Genomic DNA, 23384 nt, shown 5'->3' with positions numbered 1-23384 from the left:
TATGGACGGGGGTAGGTATGGTACAGTATCGAGAAGTTGGATGGATCGACAGAACGCTGCCGACTTTCATCTACTCCCCCGAACGATCTTTGTTTGTCTGACTTTCCGCAACTTGGTCTTCCTCGAGGAAGGAACAAGGGGAATGGAATCAATGAGAAGGAAACTCGTTTGCAAATATCTCGGCAGAAACGACGTTCCGTAGTCGGCGATCAAATCAATTTTTCCCCTTTGCCACAGGATGTGGTAGATTCGCAGCAATAGGGTGAAGCATCGGTTCCGTACACAGTTGCGACAGAGGACGTTTCACGTGTGACGCAAGGCAACATCGAAGTTTCAAAGTCAAAAGTTTGCAGATGAGAGAACAAAGGGTGAAGTTGAAGTAAAAACTGCGTGCGTTGATCAAACGCGGGTTACAGAGAATAGTTCAATCTACGTATCTCAAAACTTGTTGGTTTTTTATGTCAAGTTTATTCGAGACGCGTAAAAGTGGAAACAAAAACTTGTTGGTTTTTGTTTCCCGTATGCGTTCAACGAGTGAAAAAGTTAGCAATAAGGTGAGTTTCCAAGTGACACGAATTTTCTTTCAAGACGTTCGTCGTTATCAATCGCGCTCTTCGCTGTTTCCATCGAAATTGAACCGCGGCAAAGTCACATCCAGCTAATTGTTTCGCTTTCTGCCTGATGAAGGAACTTTAAATTGGATAAGTCGACCGACACATGTACCCTGAAGGAAAGATAATTGCGTTAGCTTAAACAACAGCCAATAAGGCCACCTATTATCCGTACAAACATTTTTCTCCGCTAACGATCAAACTTCAAGAAACCTGCCCCCATCCCTTGATGCAGACGTCTCTCGACGGCTATTCTACCGGAAGTCATCCAATAATGGCAGCTGCGCTTTGCACTTTGCACTTCAAAATCATCACTTAAAACGGTGAGATTAACTCATAATGTAATTTAACGTTGCATTAACGTTACGTTAATCACGATATAATTTAACTCAACAACCGTCAACTCGGAAATTTATTCCATTTTCAATATTTTTCAATATTTGTTCGTCGTTCCTCGTTCAACTTAGAGCGCGATCGAGCTCCATTTTCACTTTCTGCGGAATAAGAACGGAAATTAAAAGAGATCCGGAGGAATGCGTCCCGACGAAAGAATTAAGATGGAGTTTTCCAGGCAACGGAAGACAGAAAGCTATGGGAGCGCGAGTGTATAAAGAACAATTAAGGCGTCTTTTTTTTCCTGCCTTTAAGTGAAACGCAAGTCGGTTTCTCTCTTCCTTCGCTGCACGCTGCCGCCTATCGTTCTCTCTTTCTTCCACTCTCTCGTTGTTTTGCGCCTGGATAATAAATTTAAGTTAATTAAAGCCGATTGCTTGTGGAAGTTGCCTCATTACGTAGATGGAGGGTCTATGCGCCGAATGAAATCGCAACACAGAAACAATTTTGTTTTAATTAAATGCTCCTAGGCGGAAGAATGTATAGAACAAAGGTGGCTCTTTGAATAATACTTAGTCCGGCACGTCTACGTGGATTCTTTGTTTCATTGCGTTATAATTTCTTTCGATACTCCACGAGAACGTTACATTGCGAAAATGCAATATTCCTCCGTATTCCTAATTACCTAATCTATATTACAAGCTTTTAAATGTTCGACGATCAAGGTTTGCGATGAAATCGATTTCAATTTCTATATTGCGTTTTACCTTCGACAAAAGCTTCGTGCTAAAATGGAGGCGGAACAACCTCCCTATCCCCGAAACACCCCTGAACTGCGGTTACAAAGTAATCGTCCGAGGGTAAAACGAACTAGAAGCGGAGTATATCGCCGCGTTCAATCTTCGCTGTGGAAATCCTCGTCCCTCACAATCTACCCGTGGCAGGCAGAAAATTCACCGGAAAACATTTGTCCAGAGACTGGGATCGTTCTAAGTTCTAGTTTTCTACCGAGGAATTTCGTGACATCGGCATTAATATTCCCAGGATGGCGTTTTTCTGCATCACGGAAACGCTTGATTTAAGCACATTTTTCTACAGCTGGAACATGCTACTCGGGTTCCTCCGGCTTTCCTTATCCTCTCTCTCTCTCTCTCTCTCCCTCTCTCTCTCTCTCCAGATAACGTATTTAATAAATCAAATACACCTTTCTTTTCCTGGTTTATAAGAGGCGTGAAAAAGATAACGATATCATACACGTCGGATAACAAGTCCTCTCGGCATCGAGATTAATACGTCCCTTGCGTCTTCCTGCTCGAACGCCGACTTGGCATTCACGGGGTAATCCCCGTGCTTTTCCTCTCCACGAAAATCACCATACTACCAGTTACTGATTTTTAAAACGAATCTTATTAAGACAGCGCCATATCTTTCGTCCCCACTTTTCTCGTATTTCTCTTCCTCGTCTTTCGCACTTCATCGGCTTCTCCGCTTCTTCTTTTTCCTTCTTTTCCCATTTTTGTAGTTTTGCCTTTCTCTTTTGTGGAACTCGCAGATTCTCTTCAAAGCGTCGCGAACTCGGAATGAAGCGGGAAGGTAAGCGAGAAGAAGTTGTTGGAGGAAAGTCGAGGGAATTTTTCTTCCAAAGATCGACAACATTCGATTTAACATCGCACTCCTCGACACCGAGAAACGCTGTAGAAACCTCTCGTAAAGTTAGTCAACAAAACGATACCGCAACAGCGGCTAACCGGAAGAAATGACAGCCAGAGTTCTCGAGTTCATGAATCGGCTAATCGTTGGCTGAGAAAACCACAGAAAAGTTGCAGGGCTGTTTACGGCTGCCATTTACGGCAATTTCATCTGTAAATAATTTTTCCGGGTCGGTCGCTAGTTGGCCGAGAATAGCAAATACGTTGGTTGGCTCGAGTATCGGCGAAAGGAACGGCACGAATGGAAGTTTGCGGGTTAGGTTTATGACGATATTCGTTTGGCGCGCAGTTACCAGCAACTTCCTGCAGTCGAAACGTTCGCGAACGATTTGTGTTGGTCAGACGGAACTTGGCAAGATCCTCTTTTACCTCGCGCCCTAAAGAATGTGTGTGTCTCGATATTTAAGTCGCAACCAGACCATCTCCAAGGGACCATTAAAATAACGAAATTTTCTACTCGTTCCGTGGTTCCTGCGCCCTCTATTTTTAACACTAATACCTCGGAATGGTTCCATTAAAAATACCATTCCTGCTCAGGATATTATTTCCTTCTGTAAGGGATACTTTATAAAAGTAGGATCTTATTCACGCGATATTCGATACCGTAGGAGAATACAAAAAGGTACTTTTCCAGAATACAAGTTGGTACAGTCATATGCGCTTCTTGTATCTCGCGGATTACCATATAACATTTACGGTATTGCACACTGTTTCCTGAATTTAATAACCGAAAATGCTGCCGTTAAAAATATTGTTTCTGTATCTTTATGTATCTTCTGATATGGAATTTCCTGTAGAATAGAGGAGAGATATATAATTACATTATCGACTTGAAATTATAATAGGAATATCGGTATGGAAATATTATAACATAGTTATTATCAGGATATTCTTAAATTGAAAGTATTTCATCGTTCTAGGACAGTAATTTTCAAATGTACGGATCGATACAGTTACATATAATTTTTACGTGTCATTGATTTCCAACTAATTCCCATAGTATTCGACATACGCGCACATTTTTCAAATTAATACATAGGAATGGTTTCATCGAATATAGTTTCTCTGCTGGAAACACGAAGACTTTTTTAAAAGCTAGTCTCCAAGAGTGCGCTTCTCGAATGATATTAATGTCAGGTTCCTGACCGTAATATTCGATGCATTTCCGATCTTTCTTAATCGAACGCATCGTAACTATTTCGCTTAAAATATTTCTGCGGTAAAAGTATCGTGCCGCTTGGAGAGGATCGCTCTCGCAGATATAAGTCGATGCAGCTGTATACGATTTTCGCATCTTATTAATATCAAGCAGTTCTTCGTAATATTTAATAGACTTTCCACTCTCGCCCTTAGTAATTCGCAGCGATTATTATTCGTTCACAATTTGCAACCTTTTTTATTAACAAGGGTATCAAATGGTATTTCGAAAAACTAGCTTTCGAAGGAACAAGTTGCTTGTATACATACACTCACTCTGTATGCACTCCTAATTAGTTCAACTTCTGATTACTCACACGTAATTATGTAACGCTATGTAAACGTGTTTTTGCTAATGAATAAATTTCGCCCAAAACGATCGACGCTATCCGTATAAATATGCAAATAATTTCTATCTCGTCTACTCGGCCTGGAAATCCACATCCATCGGCCAGAGCCGATCAATTAATCAAACAACGTTCCGTTTATTAGTCGATTCCCATGCTAAATCGTGCCTTTTATCTGACGAGTGACTCGTCAACGCAGAAAAAATGGTATCCCCGCGACTTTATCTTTCGTCGATCGATTTGCGAAAATAATATCACGCTAATGATTTTGCTAAACGAATAAGACTTTCGTTCTTTAACGAGCTCCACCAGTTTCGAGAAGAGACACACGATGAAAGGAGAAATCCACAGTCAGAAATGACGATATACTCGACGAAGAAGGTCCCCGGCAAACTTCAACAGCGTTATCTCGCGAAGTTACGGTTGCCAGGTTGGCGTTCGCCAGTTTTTATCGACAGGAAGTCATCTAAACAGTTATCCCTCGCACTTTTAGACGGATGAGTCGGAAGTTCGTAAAGTTTCATCGGAAATCGGTGGACGGGTCTGCTGAAAGCACAAACATAATTAAAAGTTGCGCGATAAACAAGTTAGTCGCGACTGTGTCGCTAACACTAGTTGAATCGTTAAATTTTTTCTTCGCGCCCTGGATGACACTCATTGAACACTGCAGTTTGAATTTTATCGCGATGCTTTTTAAAGTCGGTAAATTTATTATTATCCGCGTTGCTGTTACTGTTGTTGCAACTGATATAAAAAATACACGAAAAATGATAATACACGAGTAACGTAGTGCCGTGTAATGTGTAAAATGAAACAATAGTGGAAAATTTAAAACGAATTTATAGCACGCCCGAACAACTTGATTTTCATCCCGATGTTGTATTTGTCTTTGGCACTTCGCTTAAATTACCGAGAAGTCTCCTTTCTTATTGTCTCTAGTAGTCTCTTCAATTTGCAAAATTCGATGGACAAAACTTACGCAACATTTTAATATAGATTAAAATGACAAAATTGAAAAACAGCCTAATGATAAAATAATCATACGAATCAAGGACTGAAAACCTAACCGATCGGTTAAAAAAATCATGGCAACCGAGCTTTCTCTACATTTCTCGATTCTACAAAGAAAGCAACGCTAATTGCCCCAAAGTAACACGATACAGAGTAACCGATAGTCCATCCAACGACTAGCTCTCTTCCTAAACGATACACACTTTCTTCGATATATCGAGATACCTCTTGGAAGGTCTCTATTGGTCTCCACGCACATCTAGGCAAGAGTATCAAGCATAAAGAAGACCACTCGAGAACCGAGTCGCTGTAAAACTGTTTTGATGGACGCTTTCCCCCTCTTTTTCTTCGTTCTCGAGCGCTTTCCCAACATACTTCTCCGCTCGAGACCCTTTGTCGTTCTCTTAAAGGAGCTCGGTTATCTGGATTTCCAGACTTCTTCCATTTCTTGCTCGGCTTCCGCCGGCTTGCACCACGGCGCTCGTACAACACGCCGAATCGCCTCACTTCTCCTGCCTCCCTTTTCCACCACCGTTTTCCATCCCTCACACGAGGCAACAGCAACGCGTCGTAATATCGTTCCATGCGACATTCCTTGCGACTTTCCTGCAAGCTCCCGGAAATATTGGATTCCGACACGAATTTGAATCCCCCTTCCCCCTCGTTGTTAAATCGTTGCCGGATACTTCTGTCCCCTGTTTTTTGTTCTCTATATCCCCTTCCGGGAAAGATAGTCGCGCCTTCTCCATCTCGCGGTAGGTTTTATCGAGGACATTCACGATACTCGTTTGCGGAATATTCTAACGGATGGACCATGTTTAAGGCTCGTACTGGGATGGTTTGGTTTTATGAAGGGATTGTTTCACGGGACACGAGAAAGGGCGCTCGCTATAAAAACGGATCTGGGTGGTAATTTGTTTTCGAACTCGTTGCATATCATTTTTCGTAATTCCTTGCGCTGGTAGCAAGCGGCCGTTTTATTTCGTTCGAATCGATAGGCGACTTTTTTCCTCGATGGCTTATCAAAATTGCCGCGTGTCACCGCTTCAGACTCACTGGCTGATCTCTGTTGAACGTCAAACGTGTCAGTTTTGGACAATCGTGCGAAACGAACAATCAAAGCTGTGGCGTAAAATGTTTTCTTGCCAAACACCTCAGCTCGCTGTTAAAACGTCGAATTGGAGAAGTTATCCGATGAATTAAAACACGCACGTTTTGAACTTCTTAAGGGACAATAGTACTTTCAAACACTATGGATATGGAAGGAGAAATTTTGATTGCGAATTATTTAATAATTACAAACCAGATTTGTTGAATTTGATACAACGACATACCCTTATCTATATACTCTTCGCCATTATAATATGTCTGCTCGAAATAGGAGCTGCATAGTACGAATTAGTTGAGAAAACCAAGTCAAACTGATCCGAGATACAAAGCAGGAAGAGAACAAAGAGTGACAGAACCGAAGGAAGAAAATTATTTCCAAATCAGGAATTATTTCCTTCAGCGATTACGAGATAATCATAGCCAAGTATTATCTTGGTAGCCGACAGTTTCCTTTCAAATCGGCTGCTCAGCGAGATACTTGAATATTCTACGTGATATCGAACCAAGAATCGGCGGATACGTTATTGCGTTTCACTGCTTAGTATTCCGCTACGAGCGAAGTTAAGATGCTCGGTGTCATTAAGCGATTCCCTTTTGTGTCGCTGTTCCACGATGGAGGGCCGCGCAGCCAAGAGCAACTAGTTACTCGATACACCCTTTCGTAGCAAATTCCATCTCTCTCTCTCTCTCCTCTCGCATAATAAACTGACGGCGTTTGTCTTTGAAACTTGCAGACTTCAGCACTCACGACGACCTACGAAGCATCAAGACGAACAACCATGATCGCGAGACGATTACTCGTAACCTTACCAGCATCGAGCGAATCTCGTTATGCTTAACCAAGGAATCGGTCCTTTGAGGACAATCGACTGATGCGCGGCTCGCGAGTAAGTAATTCCACCTAGCGTGTGCAACCTGGTGTAATAACGAAACACATTGTGAGAGCGATGGTGGTTCACGAGGTAATGCTAGTCTGAGGAGATTCTTAACGGTGAAAAAGATTTAGTCGAAACTTGTTCGAGTAGTTCTTTAAAGTTTTGCTCTTGTGATTATTCGAATTCTCTTTTTAAATAATAGAAACGTTGCTTTCAAGATAAGTTGTTCTACGCGTTTGCTTCTTTGCCCTCCAACTACCTATCGAGTCCTCTTCACGAGTTAAGCGTATTTGTTTGAAGAAGCTACTCTTTAGGAAAAGGTTAAGCCATTCTATGAATCCTTTTCTTCCGATTATTCGGCTACCCCATTCGAAAAATTTTTCGATGATTTTAAAGTCATAGGAAAATTGGAAGAATTTACTTGTCATGGATGTTTTAGTCTGTCTGTAAGTACTCGAAATATTTACTTCGTGAATTTACATTCATTGTACTTGAATTAAATACATACAAGTAATAGCTACCACTATTCGTACAGCACTTAGAAACTGCGTGAACTTCGACTGTAACATGATAAAATTGTAACCTGTTCAACAAACGAGACAAAGTTTAGATTGCGACGATCCGGCTCATTGTCTCGCGACGGTAACAATAAGCGATAAGCCGGTGACTGTGCAATTGTCAGGAAAATGCAAACAGATTTCGACCGAGGAAAGTCTCGTCTTCCTGTGACCTGTTCACGATGCTTCCAACTGCTCGTTGTTCCACCGGAGAACGTATCAAAGACGCAAAAATATTCTTCTATTGTTAATCTTTTAATATAAATCCTAACCAAACTCCAGACATTTTCATTGACATTCGACTCGAGTAAATTACCGGGTCATGAAAATACCGGGCCATTCTTTGATATAGCGCAATAGTAAATTAAATAAATCAGCTAATAATCGTATGCACATGTGCGGCTGCTGCAAATCTTCTTAATTATCACTTATTTACGACAATCACAACTTATGATGCGATATACGGAATAACGAGCGCCAGTTATTATGCGTTTAGTACGAAGTTCCGGAAATATTTCTCAGTCCTCCGATATTTAATCAATATCCCGGATATCGTTGAGAACCGAGCGCCTCGTTGATTTTCTGCCGCTGAGCACGTAGGCTTTGACTGTCGCCATCAAACACACGCAACGATAATACCTGATCATCTACGTATTTGGTAGCAATTCGAGCGATCATGAATAATTTCCATCGATCTGACATCGTTGTGTGCATGTATATAATTGACAAACATAGTATACTGGACAAACGAAATTTCTACACATTCCAATTTAACCGTCAGAGACTGCTAAAGAAGCTGAAGAAATCTAATAGTATCGCAAAAAGACACACTGCAATACCGAAAGTCTGCTTTGGTTAAGAATAAGGTTCCAGCATCCCGTAGAGCAGCTAATCAGGGTAGTAACCGACGAAGAAGGGAAGTGGCAAATGTAGGACCTCCGGTGTTCGACTTTAGGTTGATAGCAAGGAGATATGGTCGAAGGCAATCGTCGAGTTACTCGTAGAGGCGATACGCGTCTCACGAAACGAAGTTAATCGAAAAGAAGCAATTTGTCGGGAGAAGTACTGCGGCAACGGTGAGGCCTGAAAGAATCAATATCCCTGGTCGTCGCAATGAGCGTTTTCGTGGCTCGTTCTATAGCGAGTTAAAAGTGGATTCCAGCTTTGCCGTGGCTCGAAGCGTGAATGAATAATCAAACGTCACGGGGAAAAGGGGTGGCGGCATGGGGGTCGAGGGTGGAGGCCGGATAATAACGGGTCGGCCATGCCCTTTTGTCCCCGTCGAGACAGATTATTAAACACTTAAACGGCTACGATGGATACGGGCCGTGTATTCAGGGACTGGGTTGTTTGCAGGAAACAACGAGAAACCGTCAGCATCGGAGTAAAATGTTTATTGCACGCTTTCTTTTTCTCCGGCTTGTGTTTGCCGGAGAATTTATTTCGTTGTGTGGTTTAACTCGTCGTTAGATTGAGATTCTTCAGGCAGTTTAATCCTGTCTGTAATATGCTGATTTTAATAATTTATGAGACTGGTTTGATGCGAACACTTCGCTTTGTCTGCATTCTTTTCTTATTAAGAATTCTCATTCGAGAAGTTTCTTCGTACCGTGTAATGAATATGCGCAAGAGAATTAATAATAAAATACAAATTACATATAAGCATCGGATAATGGTATTAATAGGAATTTTAATTTAGAGTATATTTTTGGATTTAATTTTGTTAAACTTAAATTTCAAGAAAAGAAAAAAAAACGGCGGATTATAGAACAGTGACAGTAATTGATATTGTAAAGGTAAGTGATGTTAAAAGATATATATTTAGCTCCAAATGTAGCTATAAAGATAATTTCGCTAACGTAACATTGATTGACATGGTACGGAATTTTAAAACTACATGTACTTCCTTGTATCGATTAGACGAGTGTCTTAACACTTTGACTGCCACATGTCACATGTTTCGCTCAGGACGCCACGGCAGTATTTTTATTATTAAAAGCATATAATGGCAAAATAATAATAAATTGATGATGTAAAACAACATTCTTCCCCAATGGACCGTTTATATTATTGGTGGTCACGGGTGGCTACTGTAGCGCCTTGCTAACAGTCGATAGCGACATATTATAACAAGGCTTCGTTTATTTCAACAAACCATTCGCGTTCGTTATTTCGTCGTAGGCAAAACGTTCAGAATATATTATTGAAACGTATGGAAGATATTAGTAAACAGTATTGTGATTATTTTTATGATTTCGACGAAACATTCGGCTGCAATGGTAGAGATCCGCAAAAAAGATTATGTTTGTGATAAACCAATGGTAGTGGTGGATCACAACAGAGGAAACTGTGCTGTAGATTTATCAGATCAAATGATAGCATATCCTACACCACATAGAAGAACCCTCAAGCGGTATATAAAATTAGTTTTAGATTTATTGTTAAATACATCAATTTCAAACGCGATGATACTTTATAAACAAGTAACAAAAACAAAAATCAAAGTATCAGATCTTAGAATGGCACTCGCAATGTACCTTACACAGTGCCATTCACCAGAGCCGTCAAATATACTTATTCGACAAAAATTGCGACACGAAATGCGGAGGAAAGAAGAGCAAGCGTACCCGGCACGAAAATTTTGCAGAAAGTGCTATAAAAAAATTGTTAAACAGTTGGGATAAAAAATTGCTAAAATTCGGTCCAAAAAGGTGACCACCTATTGTCCAAATTGTATTGATGAACCATATTTATGTTTAAAGTGTTTTAACACAGTGCACCGTTAGATACAAGATTTATTCTCATTTCTTTTTTATTGATGTTCTAATAAAAATGTTTAATTGTTCAATGGGGCACTTTTTATTTCAAAGTATCTTCTATTTATCGGTTATATTCAAAATGCCCTAACTGTCAATTTTCATTCAATTTTTACAATTGTAAGAAGTTCAAGCGCTCCGGTCACTAATGACCACCGTGACGTCACAGGAAAAACCGTGGCCGGTCATATATGACCAACGTAGCAGTCAAAGTGTTAAACTGCACGAGTGTTATAATTTTATTAACATCTACAAAATCCAACATCTGTAACTTTTTCGATAATTCTCCCATTAACAAAACGGATATATTAGCAAAAGAGAATATTTGATTATCGTAATGATTATACTGTAACGAGATAAGAGCGAATTCGCGCGATCGTCGTAGCCTCGTTTGCGTATTCGTTGCTTAATTATCACTTTTAATACGTGTAGCGTCGCCACGCGTTTCTTTCTAATTCTCGTCACGTCGACCGGCCAGCAATTCTTTCCCTTTCAATTTGGACCTTAAGCGGCGGGGAATAGTCAAGCATGGGCGCAGTACTTTAATCCTTTATGAAGCGGAAAGTGGCAAGAAACGAAGCTACGTGTTTCGTGTTTTAAAGCATAATTTAAAAAGTAACACGAACTCCTTTTTAGGAAGATCCATTTTCTATGCTGGTTAACAAACCACTGTCGGCTTGGGTTAGGTTTGCTTAATCCGCCAACGAATATATAACTTTGTTATTTCAAATATTTGAATATCAGCGGATCTCTAATTGAAAGAAAATTTAACTCGCTCGGTTTCAAATTGCGATAACGCGGACCGGGATATATACGGTTCCTACCCAAACGAAAATTATTATCCACCCGAAATTCATACGCAGTAGCTACAAAGAATATTTGTACACCGTCATATTCATTATAGCGTGTATATATTAATTAATTATGTTCAAGTATTGACATTGATTTAAAATTGATTTTCTCCGCGAAATTTTTCATCGTGCGTTGAAAATAAAGAAAACTTTCACATGCTCCCACATACGTTCGAATCCTATCGAGATATCGATTCTGGTGACGGCACTTTGCGGAAACCAGCCAGAGAACCGATTGAACTTCCCATCTCGTCGTGTCATTGTTCAGCCAACGAACAGATAATCAAACAGACGCTCGTTCTACTAATGTTAGCCCTGACTTTGATTCGCGACAGCCATTTGCTTGCCCCCGATGAAATTAATTGGAATTTACTTATCGGAAAAACGAGGGCAGATTATAATCTTTCGATAAGTGACAAGATTCGTTTGATTCGGCTGCGACATCTTTGCAAGCGGAAGTCGTTTCGTACGGGGCCATAACCGGCCTGTTTGCATTCTGCTTCGTCTGGTCCGATGTGATTTATAGCGTTACGCGCGTTTAAATGTTCGAACGATCATGCCGCCGCAACGCATCGTCTGAGTATGATAGTCACGTCGTCCATTGTTCGTAAAGAGGCTAATCGAATGTTAGCGAATGCGATCCGTAGCGTACACACGCGTCCCATACCATATGGCCTGTTTGCAGATACACGGTGTAACTGTAAATTGGTATTGATATTTGGATTATTCGATAGAAAGTTATCCGTTGGTATCCGAAGAGAGAAGTTTGACAAATCAGCGACCCTTTCTAAAATAATTGGCATGTTCCTAGCAAAACCAGGCTTTGAAGTGTAATAAAAACGAAATGTAACGCGTAGATTTGGAAAATGCATTTGCTATCATTTTTTTTTTTTCTTTTTTTTTCGTGGAATGTCTACTATTAATCTGGAAATAAAAGTTCAAAGATATACCGCCTCGCGAGCCATGTAAATGTTCCAACGATAGGAAAGTAGATTTGAGAACGAATCTGCCAACGAGCGATTTCGCGAGTCTCTCATCGTGTGATCAGTCTCGATACAGTACACCACTTTTACGTGGTTGAACTTTTCATGCGAAACTTTCATCGGAAGAGCCAGTTACGTCGGTAACTTTTCCAACGGGCGCTCTTTCGAGCTAGCGTTCGATGTTCGAATCCACTGAAAACTTTCTCCATCGGTGACAACGAAAACGAACGAGAAAACTGTGTTCTTTACAGCCAAAAAGCCAGACAATCGAATCTCATAATTTCGCTGCGAAAGAACGATTATTTGTTCGATCGACGAACATAGTCCGCGAACTGGCGGCGACTGCTGTCTCTACAGAGCTCGTCATTGGCAGCGATGATTCCTGCATCGATCAACCATTAGCCACAGTCCCGGGGGTAATTTCCTAAATTAAATTCTACCCAATCCGTAATAGGGGCGATAATCGGTCATGATTTACTGCTAATAGAAATTAATCATTTCCAACAAACTCTCGCGACGATTCTCCGCGAATGGTTTACCTGTCTATTGTAGCATGAGAGAAACGCGAACAACATTTTCCAAGCGTTTCAGCCACGACGAGAAAGAAACGGGTGAACAAAAGACGCGATGCTGAGGGCAAAATTTGTCAACAAACAAATCAGACGTTGCGCGGTCAAAAGGTTGATTCCCTTAAATTATGGATCTATTGTGCTGGCCGCTCTGCGACTGGCGATACCGGTAATTCCAAAAATGTGCTTTGAAACGCGTCTTATGCATAAAAAACGACGTCGCCGATATCGCTACGGCGGATGAAAAGCGTGGCGGCGAAAAAACTGACGGAGGCCGTGGAGACGGAAGGGAAGGACGAAGAGAAGTAGCTCTTGCTTCTTTCACCCGGGGAATTGTGGTTAACCGTACGGAATCGGTAGTGTCGTGGAAAAGAGGGTTGTTATAAGCGGCCTTACACCACGCCCGGTTTGGCCCGCGAACTGGGGCGGTGTCACTGTCACGGAATCGATATCTGTTCGCTGCTACTGAATTTTATTCCGCGGATGAGACAAGAAAAGCGACTAGCTCTGCCCCTTCTTTACCGATCGTTTTGTTATCTCTTCTTTTCCTTTTGCTCTTCGTGCATGCACAGTCTGATTGGGAAATAGCGGAGTTCGTCGTTGTTTTAAGTAAGTTCTATAACGATCACAGGTCAATGACATTTTACAAATTATGTATAAGTAATATTTACGCTTTTATTTACAAAAACGAAAAATTAATTCATTACATTTTTAATAACATTAAGTTGTTATCTCGTTGATACCATTTAACTTTTGACTGAAAGAAAGAATGTTTCTTAAGAAATTATTTGACTTTTGAGTTAGGTATTTGAAATTGTCAACTTAAGAGATTCTTATATATAGTTAACCACAAAAATTTGTGTAAAACGTATAAAAAGGCAATTTTTCTAATTGGAATAAAAAGCTATAAAATTTGATTGCAAAACTGGTGCGTTCTATATCAAAACAATTGAGAACTGTTTTATTATTGCTTTATGAAAATATATTAAAAAATCAATATGGTACTATACGTCTTTATATTTTTTATTTAAATAAAAATGGACCTCTTTTATGAGGTGTCAAAAGCTTTCGTGACTGACTGTACATCACGTAAATCATATTAATCGATGTGACAGTAATTTAATATGTCCGGCGTTTCGTATAATTCATGTACTCATCGTACCGCTGCTGCATGTAACTTTCTCGATCAAGAAATTGGCACGTAGATGCCAGTGTGTGCTCATCCATTCCTCCTATTTCGAAGATTCGAAATTCCAATAAAAAGTTTGCTAAAAACACCTTTCAAGTGTGTAAGTATCCAGAAGAATGCCAAAGGAAGATACTTAGAATAAAATGAAGGACTTTTACAAATACTGTCAATGTTTGGATTGAGACAGTAGCTTTTCAGGTTATATACTTTTCAGACAAGTTGCACAATACGAATGACAATGGGCAAATATTCATTTTTCTATCGACTTGCACACAGTCGAGCTCGCAGAACAAATTCGTTCCACTTATCGACTTAAGAACATTGTATGACGTGTCTGACTACATTCATGGGCCGCATTCTACTAGCTTAAGCTGGAAAATATGTGCTTCTTTCACTTCGTTTCCCATCCATGGGTATCGGTCGCTTTACAAGGATCGAACGCCCGACCACGTGCAGGGCCATTCTACTCACTCATCTACTTACTGCGCTATTCTACTTCAGCGACGTAGGGTCAACGTACAAGCTACGTACATTTCACGTCTGACTATGTGCCGACTCGTTCTACTCCATCCGTTCTACGCGGTCTGCTTGGAAATCAACGAACTGAGCTTATCTTCTGTTCGTGCCATTTCCTCGTCAAACAGAGCGACGATTCGAGTATACGTGGAACTGTGGTCGCGTAGAACAAAACATTGTCGAACGAATGGAGCATTGTGTAACGAACGTTGAGAGTATCGGTTGTTACGAGGACAAAATCTCAACAACTTTTCTGACGAACGTAACAAGACGAATAGAAAGCCAAGACCCACGCATGTCCAACGATGCAAACGCGATCTGTTACGTATCAGAAATATCGTGCGTCGTCGAGGGTGAGGCTGTGGCCGATGACGTCACCGAATAAATCCAAAATCAATTTCTCCGGGAACGAGTCCCGGGGCTTTGGCTGTTGTTCATCGCTGGAAACGGCGTCGCGTCGTTGGCCAGAAACATACAACAATTTTTCATCTCTTATCGTTACCGTGGACGCGCCGTCACCGCGTGGCAAAGCGGAAACCAGTGACAATCGATGCGTGCATGCGGAGTACCGAACCGAAAGGAATGAAAACGGTCAGAGAAGAAAGAAAGGAGAGGGAAGAGCAGACAGAAAGAGAAGGAAAAAACGAGAGGATATTCGTGTAACGGATTCGACGCGGATTCGGGTTTATTAAGTCCCTCGCTTCAACTTTTCGTATCAATATTTATCTCTAATTGCTTGGTTGGAACGAACTACGACGCATTCTACAGCGAGCTATTAACAAATGTTTCCATCTGTTATCGTAGTTAAATCGAAGCAGGCGTGTACACCACAACACCTAGCGATCACGCAAATCGGCAAAGCCACGAAACCAGCTAAGCCGACTTATTCGCGCGATTATCTATTTGTAGCTGCCTGTACGAAACAGTTTTCCCGATTTCGTGTAATATTCGGCTCGACGAAGTACGTAATCCTGTTATATCGAATATATTGACCTACGGTGTAACAATATTACAAAGAATCGTTATTATCGATTGGAACTGGCGAACTGAACACAGCCGGATGCCATAGCAGGCCTTATCCACACTCGTTTATTTCATCCCTTGCTTCGATTCCATCTACCGCTTTTGCTCTGCCGATAGGTAAGCTCATCCAATTACCGAAAATGCAGCTGTGTACGCTACTACGTTCCGGATATTGCTATTTTTGAGACCGACTCGCGTTACTTACACGTCACGCGATACTATTCCCCTACTGTAGCGCTTCCTTTCAACTTCTTTGCAGAACGTTCGAGGGGAATGGTACTCCTGGATATTATCATCGACGTTATTTACAGTGCCATTAAAGTTCAGCGATCACTGTAAGCTTTTGTATTCGATGCCATTAACACATTACGTTCCGCGCCAATTCCGTCTGCGCCATTCAAATTCTCACATTTATTAAATAAATTGCGTTCCATAATGGTTAATGCCAAATTACTAATTATTTAATTTTGCGGTTTCTCACGCGAATAGAACAGTTCGACGTCTCATGAGAAAACACACATTCATATCGAAAAGTGAAATACACATAATACGTAGCTTCCCTTCTTGCCATAGGCAAAATATCAAACTGCTTGAACGAAAAAGTCGCGCAGTACGGAACGTGCTAATATCGATAGGGACGAGAAGATTTGTTTCGCAAATCAAACCGACTTCTCGTCCAGATATTCCGTGAAAACACCCCTTTGGAATTCTAGCGGCATACAGCCAGCGTGTTATTTCATGTTGTACCTGGCCCAGTCTCCGAAAGATTCAGCCGTATCGGCGTATCCTGGCGGAAGTTGAGGTCGCCGCGTCGCTGATGTGTCGTATTTCCCGAGGGCCATGTCGATCAGGGAGAAACTGCATCCGGCGTACATGGAGGCGCAATCATGGCCCTCATGGCCTGCTTTGTGAGCTCTGCTATACGCATGATGCTCCTCCGGCTCATGAGCGAACAGCCGCTTCAAAGGGAAGCTGTAACAATCAGGAGGAAGGAAATGGAAGGTTGTCTCTGCGACTTCGAGAAACTTGCCAACTGCGCGCGGTGGCGGATTACGAGAAATCGAAGCGGATCGATGGGATCTTACTACTATTTATATCGAACAATGTCAGGAATTTTCGAATGATCAATTTGGTAGAATGACAGCATTTTTTCACATATTCACTGCACTAAATCGCTGCAAAATTTTCAACATTCATTGTACTTTGTTTCTTGTATACTTTTCTACGGTGTATTTAACCTTTTGCGGATGTCGCTGCAGTGGCGACGTTCGAAAGTTCTTCCCAAAGTCGGATGTTTTCACAGTAGCGGCGGTAAATATTTATTACTCCGATCAGTTGGTAGCGCCAGCAGAAAAAGACAAGCAGAGTTTGGCCAATCTATTAACTAGTTCGTTAGATCGTAACAGATTATAAGTTTAACTCGAGCTAATTAATTTATCATTATACAACGACTAGATGTTCGTTTCAATTATGACTTCCTTGATAATTGCTCTAAAAACGAGAAAAGTACAAGAAACGTCGAACGAAATGCGTGAAAGTGATCTTAGTATGTATAAAATTTGACGTGATTTTTTGCACGAGCAACGAGAGAATAGCGTGACTTAGGCTACGTAGGGGTTGAAATGCGTGAAATATCCACGAAGGGCAACCTTTTAACCTTATTTGCTTAATAAAATTCGTCTCCATTGCCTTGGTCCGCCTCTTTCTCCGGTGAAACGAGATTATTCCGAAATCCCATCGATCCCCGACTAAAGCCCACTCCCTCGAATCCGAATGAAGAGGAAGAAAGGAATCGCGGATGGGAAGCGGGGAACCTTTCGAATCCGCGCGCTGCTGGAACTCCTTTTCTTTTTTACTCCTTTTCCCTTTGCCCTCTGTGAACCTTACGAGAATGATATCCTCATCATCTCTTCGACGAGAGTGTTTCCTTTGGGCATCAGCCGCTGAGAGGCCTCGCAGAGCGCTCGAAGCACGCACGTTCTCCCTTCGAAGTTCATCCTGAAAGAACCGGAATATTAGAATGGAGAAATAAATCGGGAAGAGAGAAGATACCCCAATCGTGATCCGAGTTACCGACTATTATTATGTTATATCGATATAGATGTGGGAGGAAAATTAGAAACGATGGGTAAATTACGGATCTCTATGCATTTATGAGAAATTTAAAGATGCAGGAACCCGCAGAATGCATATATAAAATAAAACATTCAGTATTTAAATAGATAAATAAATAAAATATTCAAAGAAGAAAGATGTTCTGATGTACGTAACTGTGATAGATAAAAGCTGGAGTCGTGGCTGTCCGATTCATTCGTAGTTTTATAATTAAAATGTATTTTGTTAAAAGTAAGAAAGTACCCGTATACTTTTGAACAATTATGTACCTTAAAATAAATAATTGTTTCCAGCATGGCGAAAAATATCCAGTAAAAAGTTTACTAATACTCGTATGAAAACACGTAGTAATTCGAATTTTATGTTGTCCACTGTATGTGTAAAAGTAATATGTTTTTATATAAAATACTATAAAAATGGATTTTGTAGCAGAATTATTTGCTAATATATTCATAGCAATATAAGAAATGTAAATTAGACCGACAGTGAACCTTTTAATAGGATTGGGAATAGCAAAAAATGCAGACTGTGTTTATTTCATCCCCATTCAGCTATTGAAACGTGAAAGAAATGTTGTGAGAATTAAGGGAGGCGATTTCGAGGTAACGCATTTTAGGATTACTCGACACGAAAGAAAAGAAAGAGTGTGGAAGGTGGTAGAACGCGTATTAATGTATCCTTTCGGCGATGAACAAGCGTCTGGCTGCACGTGGGGACGGATAAAAGGGGCGGCACGATGTTTTCTCATCTGGCCGACCCTTCTTCCAGAAAGATTAAAGTTTCCTTTGAAGCAACGTTTCAAAAATTCGTTGCGCGCTCCCCAATAATTTCACCCTTGATTTGAGTGGTCGCCAAGTTGCGATCGATCTTAGAAAGTTATTGTGCAAGCTAAAGTATGAAAGTTCCTGCGACCTATGATCCACGTCGGCATGTATCAAAAAATGACAAATTAAATTTTTAGAAATACAACGAAGGTGTTATTCGTTGCGATAGAAGAAGGCTATTGACAATTAGTCCTAATCTTTTTTTATAAATTCCCAATGACTTTTCAATTTCTTAACGTTACGTATTGGCGTATCTTTTTCAACAAGGAAAATAGATTTAAAACGATATCAAGCTTGTTTACACTTATTTATAGAAACCGTATTTTAATACCAAGCATCTTTGTACTTATTTGCATTCATTTGGCAAGGTAAAACTTTTTCACGATACTGTAACAAGGGCTTGGACTTACCCTGTTTGCGAAATATTTCGATATTAGTCGAGACTTTTATTGAAATACGTAATATTTACTTGAGACCGCGGAGGGTTGGAGAAGAGAATATCGTGAAGGAAACGTACGGCCGCATGAAATAAAGTCGTATCCTGTGATCACCAATTCGGATAAATTCTTGCCATTAATTCAGAAAGATTCCTTGAAAGGGAGAACAGAGTCTCGCAGCAGAGAATCGAAAGAAACTGGCTGAGATTACTACTAGGATGGTTGCTGAGTTCGCGCAGGCGATCTCCTTGCGTGTTATCTCTCTCTCCAAATTGTTTCATCTGTAATATTATGGTTTTCCTTGACGAGGCCTGTCTACGTTCTATCGCCCAGTTTATTGGAATTTCCTCGTTAATTGGCTTCAAAAACGCACGCCCATCCGATTCATACGTGAAACTGCGATTAACCCAATACTATACGATATATCTGCCCTTCAATTTGGTACCATTATCATCATAATACATCAAAGGTGATTCAGTGGGCCGTTCCAGCAGATACTCCAAGTATCTTATTAACGCACAAACGCAGTCACACGCTAATTTCCATAATTCCTATTCGACAATTACACACTCCTATTTCTGCGTAGAAATAACCAATTCATAACATTGCTGATTTCAGCCTATAGTTACACGATGGATAGTAAAAGCTTTCTGACAATTTTCTCGCTGGAGATAAATGCACCACTACTAGGTGAAAGCACGGAATACGCGAACAAATAGGAAGCCATTTTCCTGCGCCCAAAATTGATTCTACACGCTGGGTAGAGGTAGTTGGCGTAACATAACGCAACAGTGGTTTTCAAGGAGACGGTTCACAGTAGTTTTAAAGCTGGTTAAGGTTGGTATGAGACAGAAGACGGCGCATCGTTCAACGTAGAATCGCTGCTGGGATACTAGTTGGAGTTGTTTCTGAATTATCTTGCCGGATCATTTCTCTCTTTCAGGACCAACGACTACAGCAGAAGTAGGTTTCCTTTATTTTTCTTCTTTCTTCGTATTCTTTTTTTTTTATAACCGGATACTTTATGTCCAACGAAGACGAGGGAGGCGGTTTGATTATTTTCCTTGACCGAGATAGAAACAAAATATCATAGAACGTATTTGACGTAATATTACATAGAATTTTTTGGAACTCGATTCTCGGTTTTGTTTAGTTGCGATTTTACAAAACAAGTCGGGCAAGAGCAATGGAACCGATATTTTTCTTCGTCTCACCGTCAATTTCGACGCGCTTAGACACTTTCATCCGCCGAATTCCCTTCCGTCCGTCAATACGTCGACGTTTTACACTAACGCGACCGAAATACATCATCGCAGATGACACGGGAAAAAACTGAGACGGCTCGACGGCTCTCCATAAAGGCGGACGACGATCGTTCGATCACGTCCAGACTCCTAAAGCCGCCGTTACATTTTATTATAGAGGCTGCCACTCAGCCCGGCGCGAAAATTTATTCGTCTCTACGATTTTCAAATGGGAGAAGATCGCCGCTTTTACGTCGCCAAAATGGATACATCCTCTTGAGGATACTTTATAGGAGTCAGCAAAGGCTCTGTTTAATTTTTTATCCTGTATGCTATCATCTTTCCACTCTTCTAGCTAACTTATCCACGCGTATTTTACTTCTGGCGGCAGAAAACAATCGTAGTATAGAAAATCTGGCAGATATGGAAATTGTTACGGTAAATACGTATTACTAGCGCACGAAAATATCCGAGTATTTTCAATAATAAAACTCCCTATTGCTTTGTCACGGAACATAGATCGGCTATTTGATAGCCAAAGTAGTATTCCATGTGTTTTTATTTCTCTTCGACCCCATTAGAGCACACGAAAAAAACGTCATACAGCGCTTGTCCAACGATGTAGGAAAGCGTTTCACTCAGCAAAACAACGTACTACTTCATTCTAGACGACGAATCACGCACTCTACTGTCTTTTTATACCATTAGACATCGCTCTAACTTAAGTCCATTCTGACCGTCTGACAAGCGACGGCCCTATTCTACTTCGTTGACTACGCGCCGCCCCTCTTTTTATGCTGCCTGACTACGCGCAGACCGCAGCTACTTTTCATCCACATTTTCACTCTTTGCCTGGCTCAACGTCAAATATTTTCTCCGTTTTGTGGCTTATTAAACGAATTTACGACTAGCGAAATTATTCAGCAGAATTTTTATGAATGACGAGCGGTTGCGAATCAAATATACACAAAAATATATAAAATATTCGAACTGTACAGTATCCGTTGTTATATCTAATAGGTGACACAGAGCTTTGCCTAGGTTCATCTTGTTTAATTATTTTCTCAAAAATCGGAATTTCCATAAAAATCCGCAGTCTAAGTGTAAAATACGCTAATATTGTTTTCCGTAGAACAGGACATCGTGTATAGTTTCTATTATTTTATATTTAATGACTGCCTGCCTATAATCTCAGCTACCTTTCTACGAAATTTCTGCTCAGTAACTTACGCGTTCATAATGGTCTCCAGTTTATTGTAAAGTTGCCTGCGATGTCTACGTTGCAAGTAATAGTAGTCTGACTTGTGGTACTTGCTTTTCCCTGGTTTCACGTAATACTTATCGTTTCTGTTCCATCCGGAATATTTCACAATGTTCTTGTTGATCGCGTTCACCGTCGAATGATGACCATATTTCTTCAGAGGTTTAATCTCATCGTGTCTCAATTGCAAAAGGGGGTCTAGAGCCGGCTTGCTTTCGTTTGGTAGGTCGTATGAGATACCCCAATTGACTCCCTCCGTGAAAATGTTATCGTCCGGTGTCAGAGTATGCACCGTAAGACATAGAGCGATCTGTAAATAACAGCAAAACCATCAATGTGAATATTCTATCGCTTCGTCGTGTACGTCGTGATAATTCAGACGATGAATAGACCCACATGACATTATTTACGAAATGCATAACGATTGGCTTTATTGCAAATTGTAATATAAAATCGGTCACGATGGATGTGGAAACCATCGCAACCATCGTCGCTGTGTTACTAGCAGACTAAGTATGACGGGGACAGAGGATGAAGAATTTACTGAACTTACAGAGAAAGTCGAGCCTTCGGGAAAAACGACGTATCGTTTTCTCCTCGACAAACGAGCGTCCCGGTCCGAGTTCACTTGATAATCACTTAGCAGGACGCAGATTATTAAAAGAAGGAAACAACGTTCGTTTCGACTCATGTCTCGCGTGGTTCTGCAAAAGAAGAGGTGAAACGTTACTGTCTGGTCGTTGGGACATTCTAAAGATTCCTCGAAGCGACTGACCTACATCGCACGCGCCACCGCCCGTACACGTACTCATCGTCCCAGTGGAACTTTATTAACATTGAAAAGTGGGAGAAGGAAATAGCCCGAGCAAACGAACCGCGGTACCGAAACTATCAGCGTGAAATCAAGCAACCGAGAGCCCATTTGCCTTTCTATAAATCCCGCCCTTCCAATAACACGTCCTACCTCGTTTATTGTTTTCCAGTAACTACATCGACCACACGGGAAACCCGCACAGCGAAAGAAGATTCAGCTCCATTTAGCCGTCTCATACTGCGTTCTAATTACAAGCAACGGACGAGACGAGTAATGGAACTGTAATAAAGCAACCTTCGTCCGTTTCCACATCAATCGTTTACGAAGAATGAAATAAACTGTCGGTGATTTAGCGAAACGAGATTCAAGTTGACGCGGAGTCAGGCCAAAGAGAAGTATAAACCCCTTCTCGTCGAAGGACATCTCATTAAGCCGAGCTTCAAGTGGTGATACAAACGACGAACAAGCAATTTTCCTTCCTAGTCAACGGAACGTTTTCGAGTCACAGGGAAATTATTTTATTTGTTCCGTCGACTGGACCAACCTTCACGGGAACCTCCCCCGTGGCAAGTTGTAAAGGAATTAATTATTAACTTTCTACGAGAAAGTCTCGTTATAATTTCGCTGGGAAATTGCTCAACGACATTGCCAGAAGCGAAAGAGAGATATGAGGTACGTTGACAATGGTCTTGCAGCGTGACCACCGAAGTCATAAGTACTGTCCGTTCTAACAACAACGATGGCTGACGATGAAGAGGGATCGTCGATGGAAGATTGGTTTACGCTAACTTTCGAAACAATCTTGAACGATGAATGAGCTTAACCCCCCCCTGGATCGATCGCCGAATTGACTGCCGAAACTCGAGACTCGATTAACTCTACCGTGGAAAACGCACGACTCGCGGATTTTTAACTTGACTGATCACTGGACTGCTTTAACCTAAGACTGTTGATTCAGTCTGTGTCACTGCCGTTATCTGCTTTGGGCGACT

At 41.0% G+C, this 23384-nt stretch overlaps 1 protein-coding gene across 1 annotated transcript; it reads right to left on the bottom strand.

The window, feature by feature from the left end:
* Nucleotides 1-10651: 10651 nt before the first annotated feature.
* Nucleotides 10652-22342, bottom strand: LOC100652079. Its single transcript, XM_012311402.3, has 4 exons — nt 22132-22342; nt 21548-21888; nt 17585-17695; nt 10652-16669 (listed from the first exon to the last, which is right to left on the bottom strand). Exons 1-4 carry the CDS (start codon nt 22267-22269, stop codon nt 16429-16431), a joined length of 831 nt encoding a protein of 276 aa, XP_012166792.2. The 5' UTR covers nt 22270-22342; the 3' UTR covers nt 10652-16428.
* Between the last annotated feature and the right edge of the window lie 1042 nt (nt 22343-23384).

The sequence above is a fragment of the Bombus terrestris genome, chromosome 9, assembly GCF_910591885.1.
Source record: "Bombus terrestris chromosome 9, iyBomTerr1.2, whole genome shotgun sequence".
NCBI classification, from domain to species: domain Eukaryota; kingdom Metazoa; phylum Arthropoda; class Insecta; order Hymenoptera; family Apidae; genus Bombus; species Bombus terrestris.
The sequence above is the reverse complement of the archived record's forward strand: the minus strand, read 5'-3'. Positions and strand labels throughout refer to the sequence as shown.